The sequence below is a fragment of the Geotrypetes seraphini genome, chromosome 7, assembly GCF_902459505.1.
Source record: "Geotrypetes seraphini chromosome 7, aGeoSer1.1, whole genome shotgun sequence".
NCBI lineage: Eukaryota > Metazoa > Chordata > Amphibia > Gymnophiona > Dermophiidae > Geotrypetes > Geotrypetes seraphini.
This window is the reverse complement of record NC_047090.1, coordinates 197,735,745-197,750,832: the sequence shown is the minus strand read 5'-3', so window position 1 is coordinate 197,750,832 and position 15,088 is coordinate 197,735,745. Positions and strand designations below refer to the sequence as shown.

The following is a 15,088-nucleotide window of genomic DNA, read 5'->3' as shown; positions in this document are numbered from 1 at the left end:
GTTAAAATTGGTGTTGCACCGACTAATCCTACATACGGAGACAAAACAGAATTGTTTTTTGCACTTCCAGAAATGATCGTTCTTTTGTCTGCCCAGCAGAAGGCTGTGGGAAAAGTTTTTATGTCTTGCAAAGGCTGAGAGTTCATATGCGTACTCACAATGGGGAGAAGCCATTTCTATGCAGTGAGCTAGGCTGTGGCAAACAGTTCACAACAGCTGGAAATTTGAAGAATCATCAGAGGATTCACACTGGTAGGTTTACAGGATACAAAAGTAAGCTCAGTTGCTTCTTTCTGTTCATTCTCTCCAAAATGATCTTTATTCTTACAGATCATCTAGTTTCATAGGACAACCATCATGCACAAACTCTTTCCATCTATTCATCATCGATAACATCATGTCTGGCCTTATCCTTCTAACAGATTGCCATCACAGAACAATCATGAATTGCATTTATTGTATGTGCTATCCTATTTCTAGGCCCTCAGTTTTTAGTTTAAACTATTTTTTTCTGAAAATTCTGGATTTTAAAATCTTCATAATTATGTTACCAATTTTCACCTTAATTTTGAAAGTCCGAGTTATGCTCTTCCATCACCCCTCCCCCTCACTCTATATCATTCCCAGTCATTGTTTCCATGCCTACCCTTCTCATGCCTCATAATCTCTAGGGCAGTATTTTTCAGGCATTTAAATCTCAAGACACATTTGCAGTTTTGCTCAATCTTGGGGCATACTGAATCAAAAGTTTTGCAATCCTACTCATTCTCATTACCATCAACAGGAAGAGAGAATTTTTACTTGTGTGTGTCTCATTCTTCTGACTTTAATCTGATGTCTGAACATACCAGGCTAGTAGGTCTTGTGAGATTACAAGATTCCATACATTTAGCTGTCATATTGACGCTTTAGAGATAAGAAGCATCTTCCACTGGAAATAGGTATCCCAGTTTTGGGATCAAGATGGTGTTATAATGACTGACTGTCTTCCAAGGGCCAAGCAGTTAATGCAGAATACTACTGTAACTTGCTGTGCCGATTAAAGGAGGCATTGAAAGAAAAATGGAGAGGGAGGCTGTGGAATAGAGGATCTCTAATTAGAAAATGAAGGATGTAAAGTAAAGAACTAAGACAGGTATTTACATAGAGAATTCAGAGTTGGCTTTACATAGAAATAGACGGCAGATAAGGGCCACGGCCCATCTAGTCTGCCCACCCTAATGACCCTCCCCTACCTTTCTCTGTGAATAGATCCCACGTGTCTATCCCATTTGGCCTTAAAATCAGGCACGCTGCTGGCCTCAATCACCTGTAGTGGAAGACTGTTCCAGCGATCAACCACTCTTTCAGTATTGGACAGACCTGCTTGGTCTGTGTTCCATATATGGTGATTCGGTATAGGCTGGGGTAGGCATCAATGTGAACTCCACTAATATGGAACAGGAGGATGTTTCTGGCCAGACTTTACGGTAGATGTCCTGTAAACAACAAGATGGTTGGATAGGCTGGAGTGAGCTTAGACCTCAACTTCAGCATTTGGAACCTAGGACAATACCAGACTTTACATTCTATGGCCCAGAAATATCAAAGAAGAGACAAGTTAATCTAATCAGATTTGTGGTGGGACTCTTTATTAATTAATTAAGATTTATTAACCACCATAATGAAAAGCTTTGCACAAGGTGATATACAACAAACACTTTTCAAGAGTAAGGATACGGAGGAAGTGAAACAAATCTCAGTGAACCTGGAAGAATTACTGAGCCAAATTGACAACTTAAAGAGTAGTAAATCTCCTGGACTGGATGGTATATATCCCAGGGTACTGAAAGAATTCAAGCATGAAACTGCTGATCTGTTATTACTGTAGTGATCTATAAGCTGTCATTAAAATTGTTCATAATACCTGAAGATTGGAGAGTGGCTAATGTTGGGCTGATTTTTAAAAAGGTGGAAATCTCAGAAATTACAGACCAGTAAGTAAACCCGATGTTCAAAAAACTGAAAAAAGCCTGATGTTGGTGCCATCCAAAGTGATAGAAACCATTTATGTGTAAATATGTTTATTGAACAAGAATGGAACAGTAGCATACAGTGAATCAAAACTTTTTCCTCCATACCATCACAATACCCAATCCCCCCCATCCCCCCCTCCCACCCCACCCAGGCAGCAGCAACTAGAACCCATATAAGAAGGAAACAAAAATAAACAAAAAGCATCTCAAGCATCCCAGAGTTGTCTACGAACATAGGAAGTAAAGGTCAAACTAAAAGAATACCAACATTGACGAAAAAGTCTGCCTGTCTTGGCTGACATGTCCACAATGTCTCTACGCTCCAGCAACATTTGCTGCAGCATTAATGCTCTCCACTGTTGAATAGTCGGGGGTTGAGAAGAAAGCCACTGCAACAGAACACACTTCCTCCCCAGCAGAATTGTCCTCTTGATAAAGGCCGAACAGCCCGGCTTGGGCGGGTGGAAACGAATCTGTAGAGTAATGAGGAAACTCGGATGAAGTCTCCAGGAGCACCCCCATAACTGGGCCACAGCAGATACCAAGTGCAACCAAAAGGCAGACACCAATGGGCAGGTCCAAAACATATGTCCAAAAGATGCCATGGGTTGTTCACATTTACCACAGCCGTGCTCCGCACTAATCCCCATCACATGAGCTCTCTTGGGGGGATAGAAAGCTCGCAAGAGAAATTTATAATTGCGTTCCCACTCCATGGAAGATAAGCGGAGGGCATTCCCCAAGCAAAGTCCCCTTCGAATCATGTTGGCTGTGATAGGCACCTGCAAATCCATCGTCCATTTCCTGGCCAAGGTCGGAAAATCAATATCTCCCAAGCAGTCCAGAAGCAACCCATGATACAATTTCAAGGGTATCAGGTCCTGTGCTGTCAGTCCAAGAACTTCGTGTAGTTTAGTGAAGTTCTCCTCACACAGTACCGCCGGTGTCAAGTTCCGCAAATAATGCTGTAATTGTCTGTAGGCAAACCAATCAACTGCGGTAAAGTGGAACTGTGCGGTTAGGTCTGTGAAGGAGAGAGGAAGTCCCGTGCGTTGAATAGCCTGGGAGATGTACTGAAGTCCCACTGAAGTCCATCGGCGAAACGGTCCAGAATCCAAGCCAGGGGTAAAATCACCATTGCCAGCAATGGGCAAGTAAGACGTCACCCTGTGATTGATCTTCAACAGTCTGCATAGGGATTTCCAAGCCCTGCGCATGGCCGGCAGAAGTGGATGAGAGCTAAGCTGTGGCAAATCCGGCAAGTGGAGAGCATGTAATAAATAACTGAAATGGTAGGGTTGAAAGCAATAACATTCTATCTCCGGTAGAGAAAAATATTTAGTATCACAAAACCAATCATGGATATGTCTGAGCTGGCAAGCAAGGTTAAATCTGGAAACACTTAAAAGACCCAACCCCCCTTTCCTACGAGGTAACATCAACTTAAATAGAGAAATCCTAGCCCGCTTCCCCTGCCAGAGATATGCATTAAGGTGGGAATTGTGTTGAGATACATGAGCTGGGGAAAGCATGACGGGGAGCATCTGTAGTACATAAAGCCATTGGGGCAGGATCATCATGTTGTAGAGGGCAATACGGCCCGAAAGGGACAAGGGAAATCGCCTCCAGTTAGAAAGAGTAGACTCCGTGCGACGGAGCAGAGGCAAGATGTTCGCAGTGTACAGCCTATCCAGGTCCCGAGGTATAACCACCCCCAAGTAACGCAAGGAGGAAGAAGCCCATTGTAAAGGAAAGTCCCCTAACCAATCCTGACGTACTGCCTCTGAGGTTGGTAATGCCAGAGATTTCTGCTTGTTAAGAGTCAAGCCAGAGTAAAGGTGAAATTCGTCAAGGATGTCTAACGCCCGAGATAGGGATCGATGAGGATCCCCCAGAGTGAGTAACAGGTCATCCGCGAATGCCAACACCCGTAGCTGGGCAGAACCCTCAGACAATCCTACAATCTCATCATCTCTCTGGAGAGTACGCAACAAAGGGTCCAAATACAACAAGAAAAGCAGCGGAGAGAGCGGACAACCCTGTCGCGTCCCCCTACCCACGATGAAACCATCGGAGCGTACCCCATTAACCATTATTGAGGCCGTGGGATCTGTGTAGAGCGGTCGGAGCAATGCCAAGTAACTGTCCGGCAGTCCAATATGCTGTAAAACTTGAAATAGATACTGCCACTGAACCTTGTCAAAGACCTTTGCCGCGTCCAATCCAACTAGCAAACCCGGACATTGGGTATGTTGTGCCCGCGAGAACGCCATCAACACTCTCCGAACATTCAAAACCGAATGCCGCTCCCGGACAAAACCCACCTGCTCAGGCACTATGAGGGAAGGCAACAAAGGTGCTAACCTATCAGCCAGCACTCGAGCTAAAATTTTTACGTCAACGTTCAGGAGCGAAATCGGCCGGTATGATTCGATCTCGGTGGGCGGTTTAGATGGCTTTGGAATCAATGTGATGAGAGCGTCATTCGCATAGCAGGGAAATGCACCACAGTCACGAACTGCCGAATAATAATTCAGCAGGGGCTCCCCCAGGACCGATGATAAGATCTTATAGAACTCCGGAGAATAGCCATCCGGTCCCGGAGCCGTGCAAGTCTTCAACGTTTGTATTGCTCGCAACACTTCTTGTGTGTGTAAGGGCCTATCTAGTCGAGATTTCTGAGCTGGCGATAATTTAGGCATCCCCGCATCCTCTAAGTAATCACACACATCGGGGCCCATATAGGGACCCGGGGAAGCATAAAAGGCCTCAAAATAATTTTTAAAGCAATCTGCAATTGCCTCTGCCGAGGTCAATATGTTCCCCGAGTTATCTCGGATCATAGGAATATATCTAGAACCCGACCAGCTCTTAGTTACAGATGCGAGCAACTTCCCCGCCTTGTTACCGTGCTTATAAAATCGAAACTTTCTATAAAACAACAGTTTTTTTGTGCGTTCATGGATAAGGGTATTTAACTCAGCCAAGACCGTTTTATATATATCATTAGCGGCCACCGACGGGGAAGTCAGCAGGTCACGTTTCAACTGCTGCGAATGACGCTCAAGTTGTACTATGCGCTGTGCAATTCGTCTGGTCCTAGAGGCAACGTAAGCTATAATATCACCACGCAACACCGCTTTAGCAGCATCCCAAAATAGAATAGGGTGTTCTATGTGCTGCGCGTTGAAAGAGCAATAATCCTCCCATTTGTGCATTAGAAATTCCCGAAAATGAGGGTCTGCATGCAAGTACGCAGGAAATCTCCAACCCATCCCCGAGTTCACAGGGCCCCCCACTGCAACATCAAGCCAGATCATATGGTGATCTGACACCTCAAGGGGGCCAATGGTAGCCTCCGAGACTCGAGCAAACAGCGTCTCAGATAAAAGCGTATAATCAATCCTGGAGAAAGAACCGTGGGCTCTGGACTGGTGAGTGTAATCTCTCTCCGTGGGGTGAAGCAACCGCCAAGGATCCACCAGTCCCAGAGCTCGACAGAGATAAGGGATTCCCCTGGTCTGTCTCCCAGATGGCGTCCCTGAACCTCCAGAGCGATCTACGCCCGGGTCCATCACCTGATTCAAATCACCTACTACTATCAGGGGACAGTCCGAGTCTTTCAAACAAATATTAACCAGGTTTTGAAAAAAGGAATGTTGATATTTGTTAGGGCCATATCCCACCAAAAGTCGAAAGGGCCCCCCAGGTCCAACCACCCTCACCAAAAGATAACGACCCTGCGAGTCACGCCTCAGAACCTGGACTGTACACTGCAGGCCCCTCCTAAATAGAATCGCCACCCCCGCCCTTTTTCCAGGGGAAGAGGCGTAGTGCAGGTCTCCAACCCAACCCCGGTGCAATTTCTGGTGTTCTACATCTGTAAGTCTAGTCTCTTGCAGACAGGCTATGTCTGCCGAGTGATGTTTCAGTTGAGACAGAATTTTTGTGCGCTTGGCAGGGGAAGTGATGCCCGATACATTCCAGGAAAGTATACGCAACTTCCGGTCACCCATCAGGGGCCAACACCAGACTCACCACAGCTAGCAAAGAATTCAGTAAACGGAGTCCTAGGGCGCCCAGCCCCACCCCAAGACTCACACACACACGCCATGCATATAGTCACACCAATCTGAAAGAAAAATGACCCACGACAACCCTGAACAAGAAAAACAAAAGAAACTAATATCATAGTTGCTGCCACCCAGGACCCCCCCCCTCTCCCCAAATCCCCCCAACAGCCCCAATCTTCCCCCACATGTGGGAGCTAGGAGGTCACCAGAGATGCCCCGTCCAGGGCCGCCCCGCCCCGCTCCATCAGAATGTGCGCCCCTGAGGGCCCCAAAGAACACGGTCCCCCTTCTAAATAACCAAAACTAGCAAATGTCACAAACAAACCACATTGCATGATGAACATCAGTTCAGTCAGTCTGCTCCCAGATCTGGGTTACCAAGAAGCTTGATGAATGCAGCCGCTTCATCCGGTGAATGAAAGGATTTCCAGATCCCATTTCACTGGATCCTCAATATAGCTGGGTAGTTGAATTGAAATCTTTGCTTTAGCTCCGATAGCTGTGCACACAAGGGATAAAAAGGTTTTCTCCTCTCCTGCAGGGCCGTGGAGTAATCTTGGCTAATACGAATCGGTGAGCCATCATATTTCAAAGTGTCTTTCTTGGTTCTGTACTGTTGTAGTAGCTCCACTTTGTGTCTGAAGTTCAGGAGCTTTAATATAACCACACGTGGTCTGGCTTCCAGTCCCGGGCGAGGGCCTAAACGATGCGCTCGTTCAATGCGCACAGGCCCCGCAGCAGCAGAAATCGGGAGCTCCTCTCGCAGCCACCCCTCCAGCAATTCCGGCAGCGAGCGATCCGAGAGCGTTTCCGGGACACCCATCAGGCGCAGGTTCGAGCGACGGGACCGGTTCTCCAGGTCGTCCAGCTTGTCAGCTTGGGCTCGAACCTGCGCCTGCAATGCAAGGAGGTCAGCACTCTGGGTGTTACCTGCGTCCTCCAGGGAGGAAACCCGCTGCTCCAGCTCTGTTGTACGAGCCGACGCTGTTTCCAGCAGCGTTTCAATGTTGGTTATCTATGCCGTCAACACCTCCAATTTCGGTCCCAAGACCTGGGCAAGGGCCTCCTTTATGTCGCCCAACGCGGCTTCTGTGAGGTTCGATACCGCCGCCGCGGGGCTCGCCGCCATTTTAGCGTCACCAGGCCGCACCCGATCTCGGTCTTTGCGCGCCGATTTTGCCTGCATTAGATCCCGGGAGCGTGTCAAGTACTTTTCCATACACCAGCGCTTGCCCAATCTGTGGCGTGCACACAACAAGGGGGGTTCAAATGTCCGTTTTCGGCGAAAAGTCGGCAGGGCAGCCCCGGAGCGAGCGAGGAGACATCCTCACGCGCTCATGACACCACGTGACCTCCAGAAACCATTTAAAAGAATAAAATAATCACATAGACAAACATAGTTTAATGGGACAGTCAGCACGGATTCAGCCTAGGAAAATCTTGTCTCACCAATTTACTTTATTTCTGTAAAGGCATGAATAAACGTGGATTATGGTGAATTGATTTGACAAAGTCCTTACTGGGAAGCTTTAGAGAAAATTAAAAAGTCATGGGATAGGAAGCAATGTTCTATTGTGAATTGGGAACTGGTTAATACAGGGGTAGAGAACTCCGGTCCTCGAGAGCCGTATTCCAGTTGGGTTTTCAGGATTTCCCCAATGAATATTGTGGCCGGGCCAGTCCCCGAGTAGGTGGGAAACCCGCCTCGGACCACAGGTAGATTCATGTAGCGCCTTTTGTATGGCTGGCAGAAAGGAAATCCAGGAAAAGGATTTCTCAAAAGAAAAACAGCTTCACTTTATTTGTACTTCCACGAGCATGGTAAACAAACCATATGTTCATCAAGGCAATATTCTGTAAGTCCTTTGAAGCAATCCCTCTTGCTCCAGGGTGGGCAACTTGCCCTGTACTTGTCAGCCAAAAGGAAAAAAAAACGTTTTCCCCAAACAAACATTCAGGAGTGTACTTTAGTTTTCGGGAACCCACATCTTCCTGTGGCAGGCTGGCAACTTCCAGCCAGTGTTCATGGGCTCATCCAGTCAGGCACCCCTGCTGCTGGGCTACTTGCCCTCCCCCGAAACAATCACAAACTCCTAACTTCTCCTCTGGAGACTTTTGGGGCTTACTGGAAAGCCTGGAAACAGACTTCCCTCAAATTACCTTTAATTAGGCAGAACTGCTTCTGCCTTTCTTACAGCCTGCTTTAGCTAAGGGTTTTAGAACCACCCTTCATACTTCCTTCCCCCCCTATCTCCATGTCCTCCTCCCATTCACTGTCCCCATGAAGACTATTCATTTCTTCTTCATTGGACAGGGAGTCCAGGTTGTACTGGCAAGTTCCTCTCTTGGGCTGTTCCTCCCCTCCCCCACCTTGCCTGCTTCTCAGCTCTCTGCTAAAGTGCTCTTTCCCATACACAACTCCCGGGTCACCCTCCCAGGGTCTGTTAGGCAAGGCAATAAACCTCCCAGGGCTTACAGTCTCCCTCCTACTAGGCTGACCTTTGCATAACATCCTGGGCTGGGGAACTGGAACTCTGGAACTGCCCCTTCGGCAAGTAGCTGCACTCTCTTCATTAGAGCCAGCTGAGAACCCCTGCTTGCTCTGCCTCCTCTCTATTTGAGGAAGCTGATCCCGACTATCACGAGTGCTGACCCCACCCCCTCCCGGGGTGGGTTTAGGTTTCTCACTCTGAGGAAAGGATCGATAGGGGAGATAATTGGATTGCAGTGCCTTTCCCCCCTGGCTGTTATGTTGCACTGAACCTTGCCTCTGCCCCTCTCCTCCGGGCTGAGTCAGCTGTGCCTGCTCCAGGCCAGGTTTTACCAAGCCCTTTGATGCCTGCTGGGGAAGTTTAACTGTTCTTTTCCTTGGGACAGGGGCTTCCCTGTCACAATATGCATGAGATCTATTTGCATGCACTGCTTTCAATACATATTCATTGGGGAAATCCTGGAAACCCAACTGGAATACGGCTCTCGAGGTCCAGAGTTCCTTACCCCTGGGTTAATAGATAGAAAGCAGAGGGTAGGGTTAAATGGCCATTTCAGTAGAGGAAAGTGGATAGTGGAGTGCCCCTAGGATGTGTATTGGGACTGGATCTATTTAATATATACAAGGGTCAATTGAAAAGTTTCTGTCCTAATCAAGAAAATAATATACTATGTGGAAAGGGTGGTGGATGCCTGGAATGCGCTCCCGAGAGAGGTGGTGGAGAGTAAAACTGTGACTGAGTTCAAAGAAGCGTGGGATGAACACAGAGGATTTAGAATCAGAAAATAATATTAAAAATTGAACTATATATATATATATATATATATATATATATAGTAATAGTATATTGTTTTCTTGATTAGGACAGAAACTTTTCATTTCCCACCCCTGATTTTCAACGGATGCCCTCTTGTTGCTGTGGGTCTTTTAAGGAAAAAGAGATCCTCTTCCACTTCGATACGGCCTGTGACATATTTGAATGTCTCGATCATGTCTCCCCTCTCTCTGCGTTCCTTGAGTGAGTACAGCTGCAACTTACCCAGTCGTTCCTCATACGGGAGATCCTTGAGTCCTGAGACCATCCTGGTGACCATTCGCTGAACCGAGTCAACTCTCCGCACATCTTTTTGATAATGCGGCCTCCAGAATTGTACACACTATTCCAGATGGGGTCTCACCATGGATCTGTACAACGGCATTATGACCTCGGGCTTATGGCTGACGAAACTTCTATGGATACAGCCCATGATTTGTCTAGCCCTGGATGAAGCTTTCTCCACTTGATTGGCAGTCTTCATGTCTTCGCTAATGATCACCTCAAAGTCACATTCTGCTACAGTCCTTGCTAGGATCTCACCATTTAGGGTGTAAGTCTTGCATGGATTTTTGCCACCAAGGTGCATGACCTTGCATTTTTTGGCATTGAAACTTAGTTGCCAAGTCTTTGACCAATGCTCCAGCAGGAGTAGGTCCTGCGTCATACTGTCGGGCATTGAGCTTTTGTCGGGCACTGTGCTTTCATCTGTTGTGCGGTTGCCTACCATGTTGCATAGTTTGGCGTCATCGGCGAATAATGTAATTTTACCTCGAAGCCCCTCAGCCAAGTCTCTTACGAAGATGTTAAATAGGATCGGGCCCAAGACCGAGCCCTGCGGCACTCTGCTGATCACCTCTGTCGTATCGGAGAGGGTACCCGTTTACCACTACCCTCTGAAGTCTACCTCTAAGCCAGTCCCTAACCCATGCCGTTAATGTTTCACCCAGTCCCATCAAACCCATCTTGCTCAATAACCTGCGGTGTGGGACGCTATCAAATGCTTTGCTGAAGTCCAAGTACACGATGTCCAGGGACTCCCCTATATCCAGCTTTCTTGTTACCCAGTCAAAGAAGCTGATCAGATTTGATTGGCAGGACCTTCCCTTCGTAAAACCATGTTGATGAGGATCTCGTAGATTCTCCTCATTCAGGATCGTATCTAATTGGTGTTTGATTAGTGTTTCCATAAGTTGACTCATTATCGATGTGAGACTCACCGGTCTATAATTCTCAGCCTCCGTCCTGCATCCCTTTTTGTGGAGTGGAATGATGTTAGCCATTTTCCAATCCAACGGGACTCTTCCTGTACTTAGGGAAAGATTGAAGAGCGCGAATAATGGTTCCGCCAGGACGTCACTCAACTCCCTGAGCACCCTGGGGTGTAGTTTGTCCGGTCCCATAGCTTTGTTCACCTTGAGTCTTGATAGCTCCTCATAGACACTGCTGGGCGTAAACTCGAAATTTCGAAATGGGTCTTCCAAGTTTTCCCTCGTTGGCAGCTGAGGGCCAGATCCCGGCGCCTCGCAAGTGAAGACCGAGCAGAAGTATTCATTTAAAAGTTTGGCTTTGTCGGAGTCCGATTCTACATAGTTCCCATCGGGTTTCCTAAGGCGTACTATCCCATCTGTGTTTCTTTTTCTGCCACTAATATACCGGAAGAAGGATTTATCGTCCTTCTTGATGTTCTTCACAAAGTTCTCCTCCATTCGGAGTTTGGCCTCCCTGACTGCCGTTTTGACCGCTTTTGACTTGGCCAGATAGTCTTCCTTGGATTCTCGCTTCCCTGATTGTTTGTAGATGATGAACGCTCTTTTCTTCTTTTTTATGAGGTCTGAGATCACCGCAGAGATCCACTGTGGTCTATTGTTTCTTCGCCCTTTACTTACTGATTTGACGTAGCGATTGGTTGCTTCGTGTAAGGTTGATTTCAGAGTTGACCACATTACCTCTACATTATCTGTTTCGGCATGGTTTTGCAGTGCCCGATGGATGAAATCTCCCATGCTTTCGAAGTTTGTGCTCTTAAAGTTGAGGACCTTGGTTGATGTGCTTGACTTAGTGAAACCTTTCCTGAGGTTGAACCATATCATGTTGTGGTCACTGGAGGCCAACATATCGCCTACTGAGACCTCTGTGACACTTTCTCCATTGGTGAGTATTAGGTCTAGTATCGCCCGATCCCTAGTGGGCTCTAATACCATTTGTCTGAGTCTCGCTCCCTTTATAGAGGTTAATAGCTTCCTGCTGCCGCTGGTCGTAGTGGAAAGATTGTTCCAATCCACATCAGGCATATTGAAGTCTCCTAACAATACTGTGTCTCCATGCAAAGTGATATTCTCAATGTCTTCGACTAATTCTATATCCATGTCCTCCTGTTGTCTTGGAGGTCTGTATACTACACCAAGATACAGGCATTTGTCCTTCCACCTAGCCAAATTTACCCAGAGAGATTCCCCAGTGTACTTGACATCTGCGATTTTGGTAACTTTGATGTCCTCTTTAGTGTATAGTGCTATCCCTCTTCCCATTTTGCCCTCTCTGTCCCGCCGAAGTAAGTTGTATCCCAGTATAGCCATATCCTACCCATGGGAGTCCGTGAACCAAGTTTCAGATATCGCCACCAAATCTAGGTCGGTGTTCCTCATTTCCGTCTCTAATTCCAGAATCTTATTGCCCAAACTGTGGGCATTAACATAGATAGCCCTCCATACCTTATGTTTGCTATGTCCCTGTGTAGATATTTCTGCTTGAACTAATTGGACTCCTATAATACTGTTTGCAATGTGTGTACTTACCTCTGACTCGGAAATGCAGTGTGTACTTACCTCGGATTAAAAAATGGATTAGCAACTTACCTTGCCAAGTTGGTTACTTGCGCCAACACGTGAGTGGGTACCCTCCCCCCAACTTACCTAGTTTAAAGCCCTACGATACATCTGGCAAAAGCACAGGTGGAAGAACAAATGGCTAAAAATGTAAAAAAGGGAGACAAAAATTTTTTCAGATATATTAGTGAAAGGAGGAAGATGAAAAATGGAATTGCTAAACTAAAAGATGCTGGGAACCGATATGTGGAGAGTGATGAGGAGAAAACAAATGTGCTAAACAAATACTTCTGTTCTTTATTCACAGAAGAAAATCCTGGAGAAAGACTGAGATTGTCTGGCAAAGTTACACGAGAAAATGGAGTAGATTCTGTGCCGTTCATGGAGGAGAGTGTTTATGAGCAACTTGAAAAACTGAAGGTGGACAAAGCGATCCCAGAATACTAAGGGAGCTCAGAGAGGTTCTGGCGAGTCCTATTAAAGACTTGTTCAACAAATCTCTGGAGACGGGAGTGATTCCTGGGGATTGGAGGAGAGCGGATGTGGTCCCTATTCATAAAAGTGGTCACAGGGATGAAGCAGGAAACTACAGGCCGGTGAGCCTCACTTCAGTTGTTGGAAAAATAATGGAAGTGTTGCTGAAAGAAACTTCCTTGAATCTAATGGGTTACAGGATCCGAGGCAACATGGCTTTACAAAAGGTAAATCGTGCCAAACGAACCTGATTGAATTTTTTGATTGGGTGACCAGAGAGCTGGACATATGCTAGATGTAATTTACTTGGATTTCAGCAAAGCCTTTGATACAGTTCCTCATAGGAGGCTGTTGAACAAACTTGAAGGGCTGAAGTTAGGACCCAAAGTGGTGAACTGGGTCAGAAACTGGCTGTCGGACAGACGCCAGAGGGTGGTGGTTAATGGAAGTCACTCGAAGGAAGGAAAGGTGAGTAGTGGAGTCCCTCAGGGTTCGGTGCTGGGGACAATCCTGTTCAATATGTTTGTGAGTGACATTGCTGAAGGGTTAGAAGGAAAAGTGTGCCTTTTTGCAGATGATACCAAGATTTGTAACAGAGTAGACACCGAAGAGGGAGTGGAAAATATGAAAAAGGATCTGCAAAAGTTAGAGGAATGGTCTAATGCCTGGCAACTAAAATTCAATGCATTTCTTTGCATTATCAAAAAAGGAATCACTACCAGAACCAAAGAAGTTATTCTGCCGTTATATCGGGCGATGGTGCGCCCGCATCTGGAGTACTGCGTTCAATACTGGTCGCCGTACCTTAAGAAGGATATGGCGACACTCGAGAGAGTCCAAAGAAGAGCGACAAAAATGATAAGGGGCTTGGAAAACCTTCCATATGCCAAGAGGCTGGAGAAACTGGGGCTCTTTTCCCTGGAAAAATGGAGACTTAGAGGGGACATGATAGAAACTTACAAGATCATAAAGGGTGTAGAGAGGGACAGATTCTTCAGACTGGCCGGGATAACAAGAACAAGAGGGCACTCAAGAAAATTGAAGGGAGACAAATTCAGAACAAATGCTAGGAAGTTCTTTACTCAGAGGGTGGTGGATACCTGGAATGCACTTCCAGAGGAGGTGGTAGAGTAGAGTACGATTTTGGGTTTCAAAAAGAGGTTGGACAAGTTCCTGAAGGAAAAGGGGATTGAAGGGTATTGTTAGATCAGGTACTATATAGGTCAGAATGTCTTAAATAATGGATCAATTACAGGTCGCTGACCCAGGGGGCCGCCGCGGGCGCTGACTGCTGGGCACGATGGACCTGTGGTCTGACTCGGCAGAGGCAATTCTTATGTTCTTAGGTGATTGCATAAAGAATGTTATAGAAATACAGAAAAGTAGGATTCATAAAAGTTACAATTACAGAGACTGCTTCTGTGTTCTTGTGAATGAGAGAGAACACACAAAGAAAGAGAGAGAGAGAAATAGGGGGGTGGGGAGGGTGATGTTCCAAGCTTCAGGTAGAGAGCAAGACGAACAAGAAGAAGGGGGTGATGTTGCAAGGGGGCTTTTATAGTTTGGAAACTTATTCTAAATATAGAATCTATTGAGCTTCAATAGAACTTAAACTAGTGCTAAGACAGAAGAAGAATAGGCTGAAGTCAAATGTAATTTCCAGTATGCCTCTGACAATAGTTTCTGATTAATCATAGTTATCTGTGCACCTGGACCCATTGTATATCCTAAGCTGTCCATCCTAAGCATCAGACATTAACACATCTTCTTAGCACCTCTTAGCTGCAAGTTGGTTTGTAATCATGATTTAATCAGGGCTATTTGAAACCATCTTTAGGACTGTTTGAAACAGTCTGCTTGTGATCTATCTGCATCAACATCCCAGAGTCAGATTGATATAATTTCCCATAGGCCTTTGCTGACATTAGTTATGCCAACTGAAAATGCTGATTGCTAGCAATAGCTATGCTGACAAACACCTATGATAAGATGCAAGCTTTCTTACATCCTAGCACAGACTAATTAATTATTAGGCACCTTCTATTTGGTTCTCATAAGATGTCCTCTCCGAACCATGATGCAGAAACATAACTTAGATGAATAGCCTTTTTTGTTTTATTTTTATTTAATAATCTTTATTCATTTTAAAATAATTTCAATAAGTGAAGAATAATAAATAAAACATTTACAGTATAGACATCACTTAAAATATAAGATTCTTACAGATCAATAACCCTCCCACCCAAATTATTCTTTATCATTCAAGAATCTATAGATCTATCATAATTCTGTAATTCACTACATATTTTAAACATAAAATTACACATTTATCCACTTAAACATATTTCAACTTATAAACCACCCTGTCCCCATCCATAATAATATTTGATTAT

The 15,088-nt window shown here is 45.7% G+C and overlaps 1 protein-coding gene across 6 annotated transcripts in view; it reads left to right on the top strand.

Annotated features, from left to right (window-relative positions):
- Positions 1-15,088, top strand: part of ZNF410 (zinc finger protein 410) — a 224,336-nt gene that overhangs the window by 121,506 nt on the left and 87,742 nt on the right. For 5 of the 6 annotated variants that reach the window (XM_033950770.1, XM_033950769.1, XM_033950772.1 and 2 more), the window contains one exon: positions 71-252. The exons of the other annotated variant lie outside the window; for it this stretch is intronic. In XM_033950770.1, the coding sequence (XP_033806661.1) occupies positions 71-252 (182 nt within the window). The remainder of the gene's footprint in view (positions 1-70; positions 253-15,088) is intronic. 6 annotated transcript variants of the gene reach the window in all.